Genomic DNA, 23,222 nt, shown 5'->3' on the forward strand with positions numbered 1-23,222 from the left:
GGTATATTCTGTCCTGTCTGTGAAAAAGTTATAAAAGATCCTTTGCTGCTAACAGAAAAATGTAGCATGTTTCCTTTGAAAAGTAAGTCAGAATTGCAAAATGTTTGACATCCAATAGCTCAAAACTGATTAGTAAATACAAATGTAGCATGTTTCCTTTGAAGAGTATGTCAGAATTGCCAAATGATTGATATCCAATAGCTCATTACTGATTAACAATATGTTCTAGTGCTGTCAATAAACCAAACAAACTTTTAAGTTTTTATTTCAGGGGTGCTTTATCAAGAGTTTTGTTTTATTTTGAGGACATTTTGTAATTTGTTTTGTCTGCAAGGAGTTTTCCATATAATAATACACATGTAGATAACAGATATAAAAAGAAATTAAAACATTATTCATATCTAAATACACAACATATTTAATATGTTATAATATACACAAATCACTCTTATTAATGAGTCATCATATTTTTTAAATGTTATCTAAACTAATGTTTCTTTGAAAATTTCAATAACCTAATTTCCAGAACATTTTAAAAAAAGAAAAAAGAAACAGGGAAAAAAAAGAATAGCATGACATTGATTTCCAATAAACTAGAAGATTGACTAAATTAACAGTCATTATGCCTTGCATATAAGTGCAAGATAGATAAAATGGGTTTAGTAGAAACTAATTAACCACACTGGTAACATTATGACTGATATTGGTGCATGTCATTATACTTTCAGGGGATTACAGTCTTCTGATATTAAAACTGGGACTCTATTGCTCACAGTAGGGTGGGGTTATGAACACAAGATCCCTCACAATTATAACCATTCAAATTATTTGCCATTTGTTGCATAATACCAACAAAGCTTGGAGCTTTGTGTGAGTTAACACTAGGACATGCCAGCCAAGATCGTTTATGGTCTTTTCAAACAAGTCTAGGTTTTTCCATTCTTGTGAAAAGTAAATTGTCAAGAATGATTTGCTGATGTCAAAGTCAGCTGAACTGACTAGTTTAGAGGTGGCAAGTTAACAGTTGGCTTCATAAGAAGTTATGGCCTGTTGTTATATTTTGAGATAGCAGGCCAACAGAAATATGTCATAAGAAAACATATGGCCTGCTGGCCTGCTGGCCTGCTGGGAATAGGACAGGATGAGACGGTTTGGCATGGCGTGTACAAAAAAATTAGAACCTCTGAGAGCATTATGGAATTAAAATATAACCAAATAATGAGCCGAACAGCAGATGAACAGCAGATGAAATAATCGTATGTGTATACATTACATCACTGATGGCAATACCGGCTTTGGTGGTGTAATGGTTAAGCCGCCAGACTTAAGACTAGTAGCTATTGGGCTTACATCCAGAGTGATATTAATCACTCACTGAGATGTAAGGACACTACATGAACTTCTCTCCAACTACTACAAGATAATCATTAACCCACTGTCCTGGACAGACAACCCAGATAGCTGTGTATGACATGGACAGTGTACTTGAATATGAATATAAATCCCTAAAAAGATCAAGTTAAAAATACACAGATGGCAGTATTATTGCCTTGATGTAATTTTATGAGAAATCTATAGAGATCCAAGTACCGGTACTGGAATCCAGACAAAAAGTGGGTGGGTTTTTTGCAGAGAATTGATACTGGGCTCAAGACATTGGATGAATTTTAGAACACTAATACTATAGTCAAGGCAAACAAATCTGTTGAGAACCAGTACTGGTCACGTTCTTAAAATGAACTTTAAAGTTTAGACAAAACATTTAAGAAAGTAAGGAATATATGTTTAACAACACCTCAGCACATTTTAAGATACAGCTGTTTTGTATGTAGCATATGTTTATTTTGACAAAGAGAGGAAATCTGCTGCTGCCACAAGGGGGATGAAATGTTTTATTTAATGACACAACTCAATACATTTATGGTTATATGGTGTCAGACATATGTTTAAGGACTACACAGGAAATGAGGGCGGGATATAGCCCAGTGGTACAGCACTCACTCGATGCGCAGTCGGTCTGGGATCGATCCCCGTTTGTGGGCCCATTGGGCTATTTCTCGTTCCAACCAGTGCACATGACTGGTATATCAAAGGCTGTGTTATGTACTACTCTGTCTGTGGGATGGCGCATATAAAAGATCCCTTGCTGCTAATCGAAAAGAGTAGCCCATGAAGTGGTGACAGCGGGTTTCCTCTCTCAATATGTGTGGTCCTTAACCATATGTCCGATGCCATATAACAGTAAATAAAATGTGTCGAGTGTTGTTAAATAAAACATTTCTTTCTTTTATACAAGTAATGAGAGAGGAAATCCACTGCTGTCACTAAATGGGTTACTCTTTTTGATAGCAGCAAATAATTTTTTATATGAACTTTCCTATAGGCAGGACTCGGTCTCTGTTGTAACAATATTTAGAAAGGAAAAAGTTTACTCATATTGCAACACATTGTTTAGTCAATGTTTACTTGAATATTAGATATCAAGAAGAAACCAACTGTCCAGACAGAGGTTAGTGGCTAGCTGTTAGTGGTTAGTGAGAGTATGAATGAATGAATGAATTAATTAATTAACAACACCCCAGGACAAAAATATATTTTGGCTATTGAGTGTCAAAGGTACATATATGAATACAATTATAATTAGCGAGAGAGAAGTTGGTATAGTAGTACCCCCTGAGCCTGGATGGAAACCGATACCAGGAAGTGAACCCAGTACCCACCAGCCTCAAGTTCCAAGGGTTGGTCACAATGCCACTGAGGCCGATGTGTTAATGATTAACAACAAGTTCTTTTATATCCATTCCAGCCAGTGCTCCACATCTGGTATAGCAAAGGCTGTTGTATATGGGATGGTGTATATAAAAGATTCTTTGCTGCTATCAAACACCCCGCCTGCTACCGACCTTAGTCGGCTGCTGGTGCTCCCTTGCACCTGCCAGTGCAGGTGGTCCCTCCTCTCCCCCCCCCCCCCCTCCTGTCCTGGACAGCTTGTTCTGAATGTGCAAGTAAAGCCCTATGACCTGACCTGACCTGACCTGACCTGACCTGCTATCAAACAGAGTAGCCCATGGAGTGAAAACAGTGGGTTTCCTTTCTCAATACCTGTGTAGTCCTTAGCCACATGTCTTCTGATACTGGTTGGAACTATCACAATTAAATCACCTTAATTCACTTTTCAACAATGTTATCAGTGCCCTTCTTTTTTCCCCCAGTGCTGTCTAATATCATTACATGAAATATGTACGGACATTTACACCTTGTCTCAATTTTCCAGATATCACAGCACACCTGTTTAATTAAAGACTGCAATGCATCATTAATGGTCATTTGGCACTTAATTGGCCTAATGCAAAAACCCACTGCCATCACATAAAGCTAATCCCACTTTTATTTTCATTTACACTTATTTTTGTGCTTATATCCAAGTAAGATTAAAGCACTGTCCTGGGCACACACCACAGCTACCTGGGCTGTCTGACCAGGACAATGGGTTAGTGGTCAGTTGTTAGTTGTTAGTAAGAGAGGTCAGTATAGTAGCCTTTTACCTACACAAAGAGTTGTTAAAACTTGCTCTAGGTGGGAGCTGGTACTGGGGTGCGAACCCTGTCCCTACCAGCCTTAAGTCTGATTTTTTAACCATTACACCACCGAGGCCAGAGCTAATGGGTCTTTTATATGCATTGTTCTATGCAGGAGAGGATTTACTCAACTGTGTCATGTAACAATTTTTTTTTCACACATAACAGAAGTGCACAATGACACTTTTAATCCTAAAATTTCACCAGGTTTCTAGTTGGATACCTTTATTATTCAGTGACAAAATACCCCGATAAGGTAGATTTAGATCAAATGTCAGCAACTATATTAGGGGAAAAAAATGAAGAAAAAAAAACAAAAAGAACAAAGCTGTATGTTTAACTCACCTGATTCTAACATATCTGGTTACTGTGTCGTGGCAATCATCCGATCGTCTCATTCAGTGACAGGTAATGATTGGAAAACTGACCACAACTCGTATCAATCCATTCACAACACGCACGCACGGCACGAGTTAAACAAGCAGCTTGACAACAGCAGTAAATCCCTCTGGAACTGAACTTGTATATAAAACTTTTCTCTTGTTTATTTTTATTTCATGATCTCCATTATACACTGTTGTTCCACATTGTTGGGCCACATACTTTAAGTGGAGTAAAAACTTGCGTGCCTCATTGTATTGCCAATAAAAACATGCAAGACGGGGATCAGAGACGTTTCAATGCTGAGGTGTTTTTGTTTGAATTTTTTTTTATATATATATCTCGTGGAGCTGGTGTGATAACACTCAGAGCGACTGGTAAGGCTACAAACTTGCCAACATATTGATCACACCTAGATTACAGGGTTTTCCTTCCCCATGAGTTGTCACCAATTGCTGTGAACAGCAGACGTGGGTTTATGGCATGGTCAGTGGACGAAATCTCTTGTCCTGTGAATGCACATGCACAATGTCCCCCATTACCGGTTTCACTCGTTCAGAGCTGTGATTGCCTATACACCCCGCACACTGTGCATACAGACATTCCTTTCAGGGATAATGGCAAGATGGAACAAACAGCAATATTGTGATAAAGAATAGCAATTCATTTAGGGCTGAATTAACATGAAAGCTTTTTCTCTTTTTTTTATCTCCTGGACACCTTAAATGTATTTTTATAACCATGTTCTTTATAAGAAGAGATCAATAGAAAAGATCCTGTTTCATAAAACTCTTCATTGATATCATATGTGCAATAGATTTTTGTTCAATCATAGCCTTCACGTTATAGTCTATAACAAAAGTCTCATTTCATAAAACTCTTCATTGATATAACATGTGCGCATTATTCAAAAGCACCAATTAAAAACTGATAAATAAAAGACCTGTTTGATGATAGACTCGGTTTTATTTACTCTTTCAAACGCCAGCCTGTCGCCAGCAGTCGACATGTCCTCCTATACAACGTGAAAACCTTGGCCAGTCAATTATGCACAAAAAGTCCATTGTTGACAGTCATGACTACTACAACGCTCGGCATGTTAACTTATCCTGCAGCCTAATTGAGGGTGTTTGTGTTCTCCTCAGAGATCAACTCTGTCTTTGATTTCATCTCTCGTAACAACAAACAAACAAAACAAAACAAAACAGAAAGGAGGGGGAAAAAAGAAAAAGAAAACTTCTACAGAAATTCAGACCAAGCATAACTTATGACAATGGCTAAAAGATTCAATTTCTAGGCTTATAATTTATTCTGATCATGAATGTCATACTATCTTGCCCTGCATTAACAACGGGACCATTCAAATCCAAATACACACTGCAGGGCAAGCTTGCATTAATCTGCACTTTGAATGCTTTTTGGTAACCGGATCAAACTATATGGCTATATCTGACAGTAAAGAACATGACATATGCAGTGGCAGCTATAAAATAAGAACAATTCTTACAAACCCCTCTCTCTTCCCCCCCCCCCCCCCCTTCATCCAACCCCCACCACACTAAGCTAGGTACCAGTCAATTAGATCTAGCTGTCCACTCCACTTTGCAGGCCTTGTGTTTTATAATATGTAGGCGGGCTAAATACAGCTTTATTTTAAGCTAGGCGGGCAGTTTGTAGCCTGCCTGATTGTTGATTTTTACATGGGCTATGGCAGGTGTGGGCAACTGCCTGCCTTAAAACACAAGGCCTGCTTTGGGTGTTTTCTGTTAAAAGCTCTGACGTGAGCCAAAACCATTTTTTATTCAGGTGACCTTTCATCATAAATACGGTAGTCTATCCACATGTATTAAGGCTGTATAGTTTAACTGGCAACATGATTATGCCACCTGTGTTTTCATTGGTCGAATAGAAGATCATCTGCAATCCCTGCAATCAGCAATGCCGTGGAGATTGCTGTGGACTACATTTGATTTTTTTTTTTCACAACATGTTTTTTTTGCCGTAGAGATTTTCTTAATTGCAGGGGTTGCATCTGAACAAGGGATAACATTGGTTTGGGTTAGATCTACCAGTGCCAACAAAAACATAATCTAACAAATTATCTTCTATAAAAATAACATTTTGACAAACGAGTCAAAATGTCCCTAGTCCAAAACACATATACACATGAAATAACAAATATTCACAATTTAATAAAGTTGATTTTACCACTTGAATTAATTTACTTGAGAAAGGTATGAGACTACGAGGATTAACATCAAGACTGGTGCATATCCCGTTTTGGACCACAAACAGTCTAATGCCAACATCCTTTCAAAGTTAAAGTTTGCTTTGTTTAACAACACCACTAGAGGATATTAATTTTATTAATCATCAGTTTCAAACATTTGATAATTTTGACATATAGTCTTAGAGGGCAAACACACTACATTTTTCCATTAGTAGCATCATCCCACATACAAGATAGCACATACCATGGCCTTTGGTATACCAGTCATGGTGTACTGGATGGAATAAGAAATACCCTAATGAGATTGATCCTAGACCGACCTCCCATCAGGCGAGTGCTTTACCACTGGGCTATGTCCCACACTCACATCCTTTCAAATCATTACTATCTGTACTGATTCTGTTCTTGTTGTATAGCACAAAGTTTATGTCGAGTGAAATAATTATTTTCAGCTGTTGTGAGTTTTAGCCTGTGGTAAATTAATATGAATTCACAAGAGATATAAAATGCATAATAAATGATCCTGAGGTTATTATAATAATGTATAGCCATGCTATTTTTATGTTCTTCTCTTAAAAGTTTATTCTCTTAAAAGTTTATTCTCTGTAAATATAGATGAGTACATGTGGGGTTCTAATTTGCAATATGATACATGTTGCACAAGCCTTTCTGTTTGGAAATAGCAGGAGAGCATTGGAGGACTGCCCTCCTGAAAAACAATCAAGGCAAAAACATTCAAACAAGAAAAGCAGTTTCAAATCTACAAAATAAATGTCCTCTATTAATTATAGGTGAATTGATGAAAGGTTAACATAAGAATATTCCCCACTTTCCTTGCTCAAACCACAGCTGCAATTTTGTTAAATAATGATGTATGAATGTTTTATGACACCCAACAGGATAAATACATTGGCTATAGGGTGTAAATAGTAATGATGTCATACACCAAGGTCATTGATAGTCAGTAAACACAATAATCTAAATAGTAAAGCAAACGGTAACTGCAACTGGCCTCAGTGGTGTCATGGTTAAGCCATCGGACATAAGGCTGGTAGGTACTGGGTTCGCAGCCCGGTACTGGCTCCCACCCAGAGCAAGTTTTAATGACTTAATGGGTAGGTGTAAGACCACTAAACTCTTTTCTTTCTCACTAACCACAAACTTTTAACAACTAACCCACTGTCCTGGACAGACAACCCAGATAGCTGAGGTGTGTGCCCAGGACAGTGTGCTTGAACCTTGATCGGATATAAGCACGAAAATAAGTTGAAATGTAACTGCAACCAAAACCCTTCAATCTATGATGTCCTAAGGTGACCATGTTACTGACAATCAATTCCACATTACTGACATTCAGTCCCACATTACAACTCTGTATGAAATACAGCTATTATTACACTAGTAGTGAATAAATTTAGGTCAAAAATTCCATGTGTTCCCTTATTTCTTTCCATTAGTATATTATAACTTAAAGGAGAGGACAATTAAGGCATTTGGCCTGGTACGCATATTCAATGATATATAATGCACATTATTGCTTAATATCAACACGTATACTCGTATAGTTAATTAATAAAACGGTTAAATGTGACGGCTATTATATATAACGGGCGCAGCCATTTTGTACCATCTCGGTGAGTACGCCCTCTGGCGAGCTGGTGGTTACGCAATACTTAACGCGTAACGTCAGGAATGAGCCTTAGAACTAGAGAAACACAATCTACCTGGTTTTTGCGGGATAATAAATAGTCATACATTGCAATGTTCTGTAATAATACACATCCCAGTAAGCCAGCAATAAGTATATCCAGCACTATATATATTATTTTTCCAATACAAAATAAAATACCATTGTCAAAGTGGCTACACAACAAGTCGAAACAATTAACAATGTTTTTCCCACCATGCATTAACCTACGTACTGAAATGATACACGGAGTGTTTTCTTAGTTAATTGGTCTATGCTGTTAGTTGCTTCTACCTGTGATTCCTGATTGGCAGGTATGTATTTGATTGGTAACCAGACGAGCCAATTAATTGACGCTGTCTAGACACAAAAATACATACCGGTATTGTGCAATATTACCTGTCGCCCCTAAAATTGTAATGGACATGGTTTATTACTGTACGTAGTTCTGTAAAACTATTAAGTAGACTTTTCCATCTAAAACCACAGAACTGACCAATTACATAGTCCCAAAGAAAAGAAAATTGTCACTTGGGTATCAAGGGTTGTTGTTTTTGCTCCAACGTAGGCTATCAATAGGCCTAATTTTGTATATTTTTCCTCTGGATTATTAAACAGAGAAAAATACTATAACCCCATTTTGTTCCGTTAATGCAACTTGAAATATATTTAGTTAAATAGTTTATTATATTATTACGTCATTTATGCTGTTTTACAAGTCAAGTTGATCAAAGAGAAGCGCCTTGTCGAAAATTACTGCTTTTGTTTACACTGTGCATAGAGAAGATGGACGGAGCTGACGTCACTTCGCCCCAAGCTATACCACCGGACGTCACAAAAACTAAACAAAATGGCTGCCCCCAGTTAGCAGGAATAATCATGGGTTTTTATTAACTCTAAAATTACGCGTTTTTCATTTGTTAAAGTGTCAGTATGTGTTGGTGGTCCGGGTATGCATCTTTCCAACACATAAGGCTCTTGTTTGAGTTGACCCTACCTTTAATAACATGGTATGTTACACCAATGTGAGAATATAGGAAAAATATTTACTTTGTTATGACTGTACTGTGATGTCATAGATGATCTCATTACATCACATCTTTAAAGGTTACATAATATGGTCACAGTCTTAGTTTCTTACATCATGGATCAGTGATCACACATTACAGTAAAGGCATTTGTAGGTGGCAGCAAAGCAAATGAAATCCTATTAAAGCTGATGACTAAACTCAACTCATTCTGTGTAAAGATAATAAAATTCAAAGTGGCTATCAACGTGAGGTTACAGATCAGAGATAATAATAAAGCAGGTGCTTGCTATTTGTGTCACAAATGTTATCAGGGATTTCCTTCAAAGATCTTTGCTGGAAAGCATTTGATATTATGATTCCTCAATGCCATTAAAATTGTATTACTGATTCTGCGTTTAAAGGTGCTATCACAAAGTTGCTTAATGGCTGCTTCCCGCTAAAATTATGTCTGTATTTAACATTCGCTTTGCAATGTAAGCATTATACCTTAATTTCATTTACTAGTAGAAAGAAAAACTACTGGAATATATGTAGTGGACAACCAACAGATTTGGGCATGTTTAGTTGATGTGAACAATCCTTAATGTCATGCCAAGAAAGAAAGAAAGAAATGTTTTATTTAACGACGCACTCAACACATTTTATTTACGGCGTCAGACATATGGTTAAGGACCACACAGATTTGGAGAGGAAACCCACTGTTGCCACATAGGCTACTCTTTTATGACAGGCAGCAAGGGATCTTTTATTTGCACTTCCCACAGGCAGGATAGCACAAACCATGGCCTTTGTTGAACCAGTTATGGATCACTGGTCGGTGCAAGTGGTTTACACCTACCCACTGAGCACTCACTCAGGGTTTGGAGTCGGTATCTGAATTAAAAATCCCATGCCTCGACTGGGATCCAAACCCAGTACCTACCAGCCTGTAGACCGATGGCCTGCCACGACGCCACCGAGGCCGGTATCATGCCAAGAAGTGTATGTTGTCAGGGATTTATCCAGGATTTTTCGCCAGTGTCCCATGTCTAATGGGATTAGGAAAATCAGTGTGAGTAAATCATATTAAGGATTTTTTTGTCAGGCCACTGAATGATGCAGTACACCACTGTTAAATTAATTTATTACAACAGACGTAATTAAATATATGAAGAGTTTAGGTGCAAAACGAGATATATAAAAAACATTATTTTCAGTAAAAGTGATTTTTTTTTAATTGGCGTATATCGCGTTTTGATATATTTAAAAAACTGGGATTTACCCAATAGTTTCATAACGATCAATCGTGTTTTGCGGCAAATCAGCGGGCCTACAATTAGCCTTTACTGACATACAATAATGGCTTTAACTAAGAAAAAGCAAGAACACGGTTTATGTCGCATTTTGCGCCTGAACTCTTCATATATACTGGGAATTTTTACAATAGAAATTGGGAATTTTCAGTGTCACTTTCATTTGGGAAGGGGCTTATGTTCAGACTCACAGAATGTCTGGATAAATCCCTGGTTGTCTGTCGACAGACTTACTATCTTCATTAAACTTCTTTGTCGTTTGCCAGATTTTGTGGATTCACCCATTTCAATCAACATCTGAATACTCATTCCAATAGGAGACTGTAATATACTGTTTATATTACAACTCAGGTGTTTTCTATTAGACCAAACAAAATAAATTCCTGGTCTCTGGTCAGCGTGCACATCGATTTTGACCCTCATGTGTCAACTTTTTTTTAAAATTTCCAGTGATATGACCTTAATTTTTGCCGGGCTTTTCTTGCTATAATGTCAAACCACACTTGTCAAAATGCCATCACACATGAACCAGGACATGCATTCTGAATTCAATTTAAATATGCCTCTTATTTCAGTATCAAATATTCTCACCTTTTCTGTGTAATCGATGCTTTAAAAAAATATTTAAAAAAAATATTTAGAAAAAAAAGCAGCATTCCCGCATCATTTCTGGAACTTTGGTCTGTCCAGAGAGATTTTTTTTTTTTTTTGGTCTTATCCATCACTCACTTTTGTTTGTAATAATATCAGGAAACATGTTGTCCAGTATCACATCATGATTCCCAATGAAGATTTCAGAGATCGATATACAATCTTAAGTGTTAAATAGTTGCTACTAATTAAATTTCTTAAAACAAACATTTCCTGAATTTACCATTGCAAACACACAGGTTGGAATATAAACAATTTCTCATTTGGAATCTATTTAGTTTTCTCTATTTCTTACTAGGTATAAAAGTTTATAATCACTCCATGTCTTCTGAAGTAACATATCCACTTTACTTGACTCAGTTTAATTCGTTCACATGACTCAGGCAGTTAAGGTGTTTTTAATCACTAGAATCTTGACCAAAGTCAAAATGTACACATTGGTATTTGAGGGTGAGACAAATAAAAAGCTCCTTCAGAAAGCAAGCATTTTGACAGTATGTGGTGAGATAATTAAAATGCAATGCCAGTTTTTAAATGGAAGAAAGAAAACTTGGGAGCGATTTCAGCAGTGGCTGGTTATGGGATGCTAAGTGGGTGTATACTACCAAATCAAATCCCATAGATGACAATAGTAACATATGTGGCTAAAACTGCTACTTGCAGTGTATCGATCGACATAAACGCCACAGATATAAATACTACCACCCCTCACCCTTAAAGTGAATCAGAAAAAATTGGGGGTCAAGCTGCTAATTTCTGAGATAACGGGTAGCATCTATGACTACCCTAGTTCCGCACAAAATTCGAGTACTGTTTTTGACAGGTACCCCATACATGTTTCAAGCACAAGGCTACTTGACACAGTGATACTAGATGAAATAAAATTGCATATTTTTTTCACCCAGATAACTCTCTTTGTTTTTTACAACACACTCACATTTATCACCAATCACAGGACTTGTGGTGTTCACTTCTCTATCAAAAGTTGGGTGCACCTCGAGCTTTGACCCAGCCGGAAGTTATTTGGTTTAATACTGCCCAGTAGGGTTACGAAGAAGAGCCAATTTCTCCCTTTCCTTTTTATATATATCTAATAGCATATTTTCCACATAATAATAAAAATAAATCTAAAAGAAATGTGTAAATATAAAGGATATAAGTACAAAAACAATAATGATAATCTAAAAGTATGATAGTTATCTAGTTTTCCAGTAAATCCATAATCCCCGAACACTTTATACATGACAAAAAAATCCTCTTTTTTTTCTTCTCTTTTTTATCTCTGTTATATGCAATAGTTCAAGGAAAAATTAACAGTGACAGAATCGTGTTTTACTCTTTCATATCATTCTAGTGCCTGTAACATAAGTATGCTGGATTGAAATCTATACCAAATGAGCTATTACAAAAGCATTTGCCCGATTTTCCCATAATCCTATCCTGAATATACTAATACTTGAGATAAATTAGCTTGTGTAAACAGCTGTCAACTACCATGTGTACCACTTGTGATACATTAAGCAAGCTGTCAGGAATTCTGACTGCAAACAATACGTTTTGTTTGTGGAGAAGGCGAAGTGTATATATTCAAGACTATCTAATCCGCATGTATGTCAAACAGCAAATACCTGTATGACCTGTTTAACTGAGGGGCAGAATTTAGCTCAGTCTGTCGAGTGCTTGCTTGAGGTGCTTGCATTGCAGGGTCGAACTACCTCAGTGGATCCATTCAACTCACAGGGGTTTTTTCTCGTTCCAACCAGTGCACTGGTCAAAGGCCGTAGTATGTGCTTTACTGTCTGTGGGAAAGTGCTTATAAAAGATCCCTCACTGCATTAGGAAATATATAGTGGGTTTCCTCTGATGACCACCAAATGTTTGACATCCAATAGCTGATTAATTAATGTGTTCTAGTGGTGTTGTTAAACAAAGCAAACTTTGTTTAACTGATAACATTGCACGTCGCACTTTAACTGAAGAATTCTTATTGTAATTTTAGTGATGTGAATAAAAACATATCAGTTTATCTGTGAAGGAATTTTATAGTACCGTATATCTTCGCCTATAAGTCGAATTTTTTTCACCCAAAAATTATTTTATATCTTGGGGGGTCGACTTATAAGAGGGTAAAAACATTTCACCAAAAAATATTACAGTTTTGGGGATTATTTTACAAGTTTTATTGTTGAAGTATGCTATGTATTTATACTCAAATATGTTAATTTGACACATTTATTTTTTATAACCAATTTTTTTGGGGCATTAGAACGGTTTTGGTTATGCAAAAAGGCGTGTGATCTCACTCACATGCCAAGACAACAGTCCACTTAGTTAAATTAAAAGTCATCACTAATAGCAAAAATGTAAACAATACTAACTACCTGTTGCCTGAGTTTATTTTGAAATCTGGTCACTGGCATTAATGGTTGTTCAAACAATGTTTTATCGGTGATTAATTTCATGAATATTACTGAGCCTTAAAATAGACTGATCTCTGCATTTCACTAGAGCAATAGGGACACACATCATTTGGTACAAAAACCAGTGTACTTTCCAGAGTTATCCTCCTTACATGTATTAATATGGCGGCAAAACGTGATACTTTTAGTTTTATCGTAGTGATCTGTTGTCAGTGTTTATAAATAAAGTTGTTGTCTGTGCACAAAACCATCTGTACAGTGCCATACAGTAACAGTCAAACAGCTTTCACTCTCTACTATGGGAATATTTCGTTTTGATGCTATGTAATAATGATAGTTTGATTGGAATAGTCTCGATTATATTGCGATGTACAAAACGTGAAAACAGAAGTTTGTAAAATAATTTTCTTTTGTTCAAATATTGTACATTATTGTTCTCATGTGCTGAAAATAAGAAATATTTCAATATTTATTAGTTGTTTTTCATGGGTCGACTTATAAACGGGTCAATAAAAAAATATGTTTTCAGGGCTTGAAATTAGGGACTCGACTTATAGCCGAGATCGACTTACAGGCGAAGATATACGGTAATAACAACGGGAATTGTAAACTTGATAAATGTGTTGTAACCTATATAGGTTATCAAGCCTCCAAGTAATTTACAGTAAAATTTTACTTTGTTGGTGGCAAGAATGGGTTTTTTAATGTCCTACCCCCTCAATGTTATTAATTCTGGAACAGCCCTTATTACAAACTGTGTTTCACAAATCTCGTAATCTGCCACCAACTCAGGGCTCGAAATAGAAAGTAAAATATTGCCTGCTGTTATTTTTTAAAAATAGCAGGCCAAAAGAATTATGGCCTGCTAAGAAAACAAAATATGGAAATAAAGACTGCATGGATTGAGTGGAGGGTTTGGGACGGTGTGTGGAGAATTAGGACCTCTCAGAGCATTATAAAATTAAAATATAACATATTCTGGAGCTGAGCCTCAGCTAAATAAAAGATGAGATCATTATACATACATTTGTCTCTTGAAGAATAACCTGTGATTTGGGGGGCAATTTTAGCAGGTGAATTTTTATTTCACATGCTAGGTTTAATAAAAATGGACTGCTTTTCGCAGGCCGCTATTTTGACCCCTGTTACTAATTTTAGATTGGCAATTTTCAGTTTATAATAATTTATGTTTGAGGCCCTGATCCAAAAATATATTAGATGGCTAGTAAATATGTGCTGGATAGTGAAAAGATAAATAAAAAGGTAACTAACATGGTTTAGTCTTCATCACGAGCAAAATCAAGGCAAGCTAAGATCACTCTCCTGAAGCAATGCTAGCCGAACAATCACATTAAGTTTCAATTAACATACCTGTATTAACATTTATTTCAAGGCAATCAATTTGCCACTTTCCTAAAACTTTTCAGGCACCATACCCGTTATACCCTCTGGCAGAAACCCTGACTAACTGTACGACCACTTTCTCTATAACATTTTCTAATGCAGGGAATAATTTGTTCAGTATCATGTCATGATTCAGTGATAGCTCCACAATTGTAAAATGTTAAACAGTAGTTGCTATTCAATGTTCACCTGATCACCAACTGTTATTAATCAAAACTTTTAAAATAAAATGTTCACTGTAATGCATTCATCGAATATATTTTGTTGAGTATTGCACTGCAATTTACTACCAATAAACAAGTTTCAGAGATCGCTCCACAATTCTAAAACATTAAACAGTAGTTGCTAATTAATTTTTAAACAAAATTTGCATCTGTCACTACAAGCCAAATTCCTCTAGAGCATATTAAAAATTTACTGAACATCAATAGCTTAAATTAATCAGGAACTTGTTTTTAAACGTATAAGACTGGATTATTGACATGAACAAACTAAACAGTAAATAATACCCCCAAAATTTTATCTTTAAAATAGCCACCTACCCATACACCTCAAGAAAAGACCACCACCACTCTCCACCACCACTGGAAAATAACAGTGGAAAATAACAGTTTTCCAACTTCACCGAGGTGAGATAAGTAATGACTGCTCATGTCATAAAAGGACCTTCAACAGTTATTTTTTGTCATAAAATTATGGCATGACTGCGGAAACAATCAGCACCAAGGCCAAAAAATATATAAAGTCGGTCTCTGGTCAGACCAAAGTTTCAGAACTCGTGTGGAGATGCGGTTTGTTTTTTGCTTTTTAAATTTATTTTTTGCATGGATTGCACAGAAAAGGTGGGTATATTTACTTTTTTCACATCTTCCTCATCTGCCTTGGTCCATCAATGGCATTGGTGCCCCATCCCTTGCCTTGGTACCCTAAATATTTTCCTTTACATTTTGCATATAGCTCAGGCAATTTTTATTACTTCGACTTTGGCTGCAAATATTTTAAAAACAAGCCATGCTACTCATTCAAAACAACAACACCGGCCTCGGTGGCGTCGTGGCAGGCCATCGGTCTACAGGCTGGTAGGTACTGGGTTCGGATCCCAGTCGAGGCATGGGATTTTTAATCGAGATACCGACTCCAAACCCTGAGTGAGTGCACCGCAAGGCTCAATGGGTAGGTGTAAACCACTTGCACCGACCAGTGATCCATAACTGGTTCAACAAAGGCCATGGTTTGTGCTATCCTGCCTGTGGGAAGCGCAAATAAAAGATCCCTTGCTGCCTGTCGTAATAAGAGTAGCCTATGTGGCGACAGCGAATTTCCTCTAAAAACAGTGTCAGAATGACCATATGTTTGACGTCCAATAGCCGATGATAAGATAAAAAATCAATGTGCTCTAGCGGCGGCGTTAAATAAAACAAACTTTACTTTTACATTCAAAACAACAAGACCTGTTTTAGAGAGAAATTAAAGAAAGCTAATGGTCCAAGCCAGCATATTATAGACCATTTTAGCTGCAAATGCTTTTTTTTATGTCCTAGCAAGAAAAGCTCAGCAAAAATCGACATCATACCACATGAAATTAAAAAACAAAATTGACGCACAGGGGTCAAAATCTGACCAGAGATCAGAAATTTGTTTTGTTTGGCCTAACCCTGGTTGCAGAAATCATACATACATTATATGGGGACATGACGTCAGCAGTCAATTCAAACTACATACATTAATCACTGACTTACTTAAAACCGAATCTGCTGGTAACTGGTGATTTCTGTCCAAATGCAACACCTTGAACTTTGTGAACAGTGCTTAAATCATCTGTAAGAAAATAAAAACAATATATGTATGTAGTACTAAACTGTAAAATGTAAAATAAAATAAGTCTGATCGGAGCACTATACAAGCATTAGGTCAGTCAGAAACATGCTGAATAGTTGCAGACACTAATATTCTAAAGAAAAACATATACCCGGTATATGTAGTTTGCTTTAAGAAATATGTATTAGTCAAAAACTTGTCACAATGGAAGCAAACACAGAAATCTAATTTTAAGAAACTACAAGATAAAATCTAACAGGTCTGACTCAATTCATTTATTTCAGACTTATATATTCTTTAATGCTGCTAGTTGCCATACAGAACAAAATAACTTACAGAACAAGATACATTTCTTTGTGCCATAATAAAAATAAAATGTATATATATATATATTGACAAAATGTAGTTAGTGTCTTCGAAAAAAAAAGAAGACATTATGTATCTTGTATTCTCTTATCCAGTGGCGTAGCGTGGGTGGGGCCACTGAGGCGGTTGCCCTGGGTGCAAAATTCTGGACTAGTGGAAGGGACTCGCGGAGTGCTAATGGTCCACTGGTTAGAGGGCACAATACTTGCCTTGCCCCGGGTGCTGGCAACCCACACACTACGCCACTGTTCTTATCCTCAAGTATATAGGACAGAGCTATTTCATAAAAGAAAGCTATAAAGGAACTTTCTATCTTACATGGGATATCACTTGTTTGTGCTTAACATAATATCGTTGGTAATATAACACATCATATTAAAGGGACACACCCTAGTTACGTTTATTTGTTAACCATTACAGCGTTGTTTTTCGCTATTAAACCCCATTTTTCACAAATAAAATTGCACTTTACTTACATTTTATTATTTAGAATACACATTTCCATTCACCTGAAGTGCTTTTTGGTAATCCTGATGTTTGTAAAACCACGAAATGCATTTTTTGCATTTTTTCACAAGACGTGTTGTCGAGAAAAAACCGTTAAGCAAGCGAGGTCTAATCTATTTTTAGAGGGAATTTTTCAATTTCAATGTCACAGACGTTGGTATATCACGTGACCGTTATCATTTTGGTTTGGTTTGTTTTCTCGTGCACGGTTCGCGCAATCAACATCCGATTTGTTGTTGTTCATTTGTGAGATTTTTCTTCACAGTTCGTGAACATTTTCAGTAACAATAAAGTTCAGACAAGTAAGTGTCTCAATACAAAACGTTACAAACCCTTAAAACCAATACTTTTGCTAAGTCTTACGATATCTGGAGAGGGGATACAACCAGGACAGAACAGTTGGAACATGTCCAGGAGAGGTGAAATGAACGCACCCCAAGTCTGTGAAATTTGTCGTGACATAGGCATTGTTGTGCTTCGAGCGACATCTACCGGTGACATCAGAATACTAACTTTCAAAATTATTTCAAGCAAATGGGACATGGGGATTCCCATGGTATTTATCGATATAAAACCTGCTTTTTCACTCCATTTGATAAAAACGTGATCTAAGTGTGTTACAGGTTTGTAGATTAACCAAATTATAATTTATTTTCGCTGGATGGAACTAGGGTGTGCGGCTTTAATGTGAGATGGGGATGTGAGGTCATTAAATAACAGTTTTTGATTGACATTTTGTGATTAAAACCTTCATTATAAAAGTTATCTTGTTAATTTGTAGTGTTAAATTTTATATTAACACATGAAACAAACACAGCAAATATGAGTGTAGTTAATTTATGATAAAAGAGTCATATAAAGAAATTACTTTTACATCCATCTTTGTCTGTATAAAATAATAGTTTATTTACTGAATGGATCAAAGAATAAGACTCACAACATCATATGGTAAAAATGTTGATCCCAGATCGAAACTTTTTACCACCTCAGACGTACTTTTTTTTAATCACACATGACCACACAGGGCTCAATGCAGAAATTTTTATTTCTCTTCTTGCTGGCTAGTAACTGACATGTATTCACTAAAGTAGTGTCGGAAATAGAATAAAAATTATTTTCGTCAATTATTTCTTTCATATTAAACTGACAAGTAAATATTTTGTAAATATCTATTTAATGATACTCTACCTAATTTAGCATTTACTTGTTTGGACTCTCATTGATGTATAAGGTGGTGTTTACTCTTGAAATTAAAATAAAGATGTCAGTAAACAGGAGATTTGTGACCTTTATTGGAACATTACAATAAAACATTTTGGGATATGTGTCAATTTCATTTACCATTAAACAAACTTTCAATTTATTTTGAATTGCAGCCTAAATTATTAATTATGACCAGCACATTTAGTGAACATAAATTCAATATTAGTACATTAGAAATTTACACAGTCTTGCAACCACTTAAAGGTGCTATATCAGAAGGTACACACTGACACATGTTGACCAAAATTTGTTATAGTCTGTTCCAATAAAGTGCACAAATCACTTGTTTACTGACATCTTTCTTTTAATTTCAAGAATAACCACCACCTTGTGCATCAATGAGAGCCAAAACAAGTAAATGCTACATTAGGTAGACTATCATTAAATATATATTTACAAATTATTTACTTGTCTGTTTAATATGCAAGAAATAATTGACGAAAATCATTGTTATTCATTTCCGACAGTACTTTTTTTTTTTTTTATAGCCAAATTTATTTGTCCACTCGCCAGTTTTACCTAATATATAATTTTATAAAATAAATGTATGGCAATGCCCTCAGTATTTGACGACTTAAAAAAAAGAAATAGATCCAAGTTTGATATTGTTTATGCATTATATCCTGGTAAAAGCATGATGTGAGTGCCGCAGTGAAACAGTATGTACTAACTGACCAGACGACCACTTTCTAATTAACCAAAATAAAACTTAACTCTGAAGTTATGAACATTTACTTAAGTTTATCGTCCTCTATATACTAGCACTTTTGGAAGAAAGATTATATACTAGTATATAGTGCTTTTGGAAGAAAGATCGTTCACCCTACTGCAAATGTTCAAAATACTCTGATAAAATCTATGTGCTGTTGAGTGAAAAGGAGTATGGAAATATGTCTATAGTTCGTCCCATCCTGCTACAAAAATCTTGTGGGGGTTTTTGTAAATAATTTCAGTTTGGTTTGACGTAAGAAGAAAAGTAAAAGTGTTTTAGAAAAAAAAACCCACCTATTTTTGTGTGCAATTTAGATAACAATTGACTAAACAAAAAAATAACTTGCAGTAAATTCCATAGTATAATCAAGCATTTGCTGTGGGAAGGACCATAGTTAGTATGTGAATACTGAAGCTGTTGCTCCAATATTTGGTTGTTTTTATTTGGGGGTTTTGGGGAGTTTGTAGAATGTTTGATAATTCCGAGTCATGTTCTACTCCATATATGTGCTAATAAAGTGCTTATTTAAGAGAATATACACAACATGAAGTCTAAGGAATAATAGCTATTGTATAGTAATCGTTTAATGCAACAAAGATACAAACGGATATTAGCTATTCGACTAGCTCAGGCTAAGGCTAACAATAAATGCATCTCTAATGAATTCAGACAATCTAAGCCGGAGTTTAGCGAAGTAATATCGGAAGTAAACATGATTTCATTTGTTTCGAAATCGTGTTACACTAATTACTAAGATATTAATAGCTGATGATTTCATAGGAATGTTCAACTTGTTTATGCTTACTTGACCCAATATTTTGTACTTGCCAGTTGGCTACTACTTTTTAATAAACAGTCGCCAGTGAACAAAAGTTACCCACAAATGCGAGTGTTTTACTCACCGTGTAGAGCCCTGCCACATATGATGGAGTCTTAAAAGACATCATATTTCAAAAGCCTTGCTAGATTAATGGTACACAATTTGCATACAAAGACTGGAATAAAAGTTATTTCTAACTATTCTTGTTACTGCCTTCAAAAATCAAAGGGTAAATGGTGAATGCCACTCTGGAAAAGACTCGCGGCATTAGTCATTCTAACCTTCGCAGGATGAAGTCAGTGTTTCTACCAGAGGGTAAAACGGGTATGGCGTCATACCCAAAATATTTAGCAGATTTTTTTTTTAAGCTAACTTTTTGACATATTTAATTACTCTTATTATTATTGTATGATTTTCTTAACCCTAACCCTAAATGTAACCTTGGTTTTTTTTTTTTGGGGGGGGGGCATACCCCTGTGGTTGCATTCAATTCCATAGCATCATACCCAAAAATTTCTTTGTGACACAAACATTGAAAGCTGGTATCTTAAGACAATAACTAGAAATTCTCCATGAATTCCATGTATTGACGTTAAATGTTATAACAATATTCACAATTTTAATGTAAACATCAATACTGCTTTATATGCAATGTTACTTTTTTTAAACTTTTTAATTTCTATGGATCTCATCCACTTCCATAGTGGAAAAAATCAACAAGTGTCAATCAGTAGTGACCAACTGAATTTCCTTAAGGCGACACCACGCGATACAAGTGCCTCGTACAAGAATAGGCACAAGCATAACTGATTGCATAGCAACTAATGAAATCGTAATGTTTGTCTTGTAACTAGACTATTCTTCTGGCTACTAGTATTCTACAAGGCACTCATATGGTGTGGTGTCACATTTAGACACAGAAGCCACACATTTGTGATATTTACCTTCCATATTTCTTCGCTTGGAATGGCATTGTCTTGAAAGATAACTTGAAGGCTTCTTTGTTGAAGGTGTAGAAGTTATTGTTGGACAGCTGAGACAACCCAAAGCGCTTTCTGGTTCAACGTTATATTCAAGGGCGACAACTGGCACATACGAGGTAGAAGTGTCATGGCAATCATAGTTTTTTACCATCGATAAGTATGAAGTTGGTCGTTTCATTGCTGTAAAAGGTTGCACAAAACTCAAGTTTGGCAACTGTTGATTATCGAGTATTTGTCAATAAATCTGATCATAATGGTAGAAGCATCTTGAAAAATCCACCATTTTGATGGCATTTATGACAACAGATTACAACAAACCACCTGAAAATATAAAATAATTATAGAATATCCAAGACTATGCCTTCTCTTATCAAGTGTCCTGTTTGTACATCATATCTATTTTGTGTTTTCAATATTTCATTAATAAACTACTCTATTTTTATCTTTAAAAAAAATAAAACCCAACTGTTTTCAAAATTTCTTACGCGAAATAACTCTTTAAAGGGGAATAACTCTTGAGTCACAAACATTTTATTGTCAAAAGTCGTGATAAGAGATGGATCCATACACATAAACTTTATAAAGATTTTTTTGTTTTTGTTTAACAACACCACAAGAGCACATTTATTTATTAATCATCGGTTGTTTGATGTCAAACATTTGATAATTTTTTACATATAGTCTTAGGAAGAAAACCCGCTACATTTAGAAGCAAGGTATATTTTATATGCACCATCCCAGACAGGATAGCACATACGACGGCCTTTTTTTATATAATAGTCGTAGTGTACTGGCTGAAACGAGAAATAGACCAATGGGCCCACCGACGGTGATCGATCCGAGACCGACCGTGCATCACAAGAGTGTTTTACCACTGAGCCACGCCCCCCCCCCCCCCCAACACATATAGTAGGACTACAAATAATAAGAGCAGATTTTCATCTTCATTGCACCCCCCCCCCCCGGTTCGGATGGGCCTGACCTTACATACATACGTGTGTTTGTGTGTGTGTGTGTGTGTGTGTGTGTTGGGGGTGGGTGGGGACGTGGCTCAGTGGTAAAGCGCTCGCGTGATGCACGGTCGGTCTCGGATCGATCACCGTCGGTGGGCCCATTGGTCTATTTCTCGTTTCAGCCTGTATATATACCCCACTAAAGCTTGTGCCCCACCACCTCAGATATAAGTTGAATAAACACACAGATCGCCTCTAATAGCTGGGGGGTTTTAAAACTGGCTTCGGTGATGTAGTGGTTATGTCATCGGATATAAGGCTGGTAGGCATAGGTACTGACTCTCGCCCCCCCCCCCCCCTCTCTCTCTCTCTCTCTCTCTCTCTCTCTCTCTCTCTCTCTCTCTCTCTCTCTCTGTCTGTCTGTCTTACTTGCATTTGAAAACACTACCATACAAGCCTCTTAGAGATCATTAATCCATGCTTCTTTGACTCCTCCCTCTCTCTCTCTCTGACGAAACTGGGATTAGTTGTTTGTCAGATAGAATTTATAGGTCAATGTTGTATATTTTTCTGCTTGAGGTAGTGAATAGAAAACATTTTGGATTTATTTGTCACAGAAATTGTGTGCTATGGTAGTAACATTTACAGATCTGGGTGAAAGAATTAGTTCTCTCTCTCTCTCTCTCTCTCTCTCTCTCTCTCTCTCTCTCTCTCTCTCTCTCTCTCTCTCTCTCTCTCTCTCTCTCTCTCTCTCTCTCTCTCTCTCTCTCTCTCTGTCATTTGAAAACCTTACCATACAAGCCTCTTGGAGTAAGTCTTCAAGTGTCTCACTCCTCCATTCATCACTCAGTTTCTACGTTTTAGAAGAGAAATACTGCTATCCACAATTCGATATACTAATATTATCTTAACGGCTTAATCGTTAGACCTTAAATAAAACCTCGTTATCCTTCAATGGATGTTCAAATAAGCATACAATAACTAGTCACGGTCTTTCCTCTTTATACATCAGTGAATGGAATATCAAAAATAAAAACACCGAGAAAGCAAAAATACAGAAATACACGTTGATGATAGTAAATGCATACATATATAGTGAAACATTTGAAGTAAGCATTTTCAAGAC

At 36.2% G+C, this 23,222-nt stretch overlaps 1 protein-coding gene across 5 annotated transcripts in view; it reads right to left on the bottom strand.

Moving 5' to 3' along the window:
• The window catches only part of LOC121374232, a 90,110-nt gene extending 68,492 nt beyond the window's left edge, over positions 1–21,618 (bottom strand). For 3 of the 5 annotated variants that reach the window (XM_041501234.1, XM_041501231.1, XM_041501233.1), the window contains exons 1-2: positions 21,105–21,618; positions 16,414–16,492 (exon numbers count right to left, since the gene is read on the bottom strand). In XM_041501234.1, coding sequence (XP_041357168.1) covers positions 16,414–16,492; positions 21,105–21,321 — 296 coding nt within the window. In that variant the 5' untranslated portion in view covers positions 21,322–21,618. Of the gene's footprint in view, positions 1–3,923; positions 5,452–16,413; positions 16,493–21,104 lie in introns of those variants that run through there. The other 2 variants (XM_041501232.1, XM_041501236.1) reach the window with 2 other exon arrangements.
• Positions 21,619–23,222: the final 1,604 nt, after the last annotated feature.

This window comes from Gigantopelta aegis, chromosome 6 (genome assembly GCF_016097555.1).
Source record: "Gigantopelta aegis isolate Gae_Host chromosome 6, Gae_host_genome, whole genome shotgun sequence".
Lineage (NCBI taxonomy): Eukaryota > Metazoa > Mollusca > Gastropoda > Neomphalida > Peltospiridae > Gigantopelta > Gigantopelta aegis.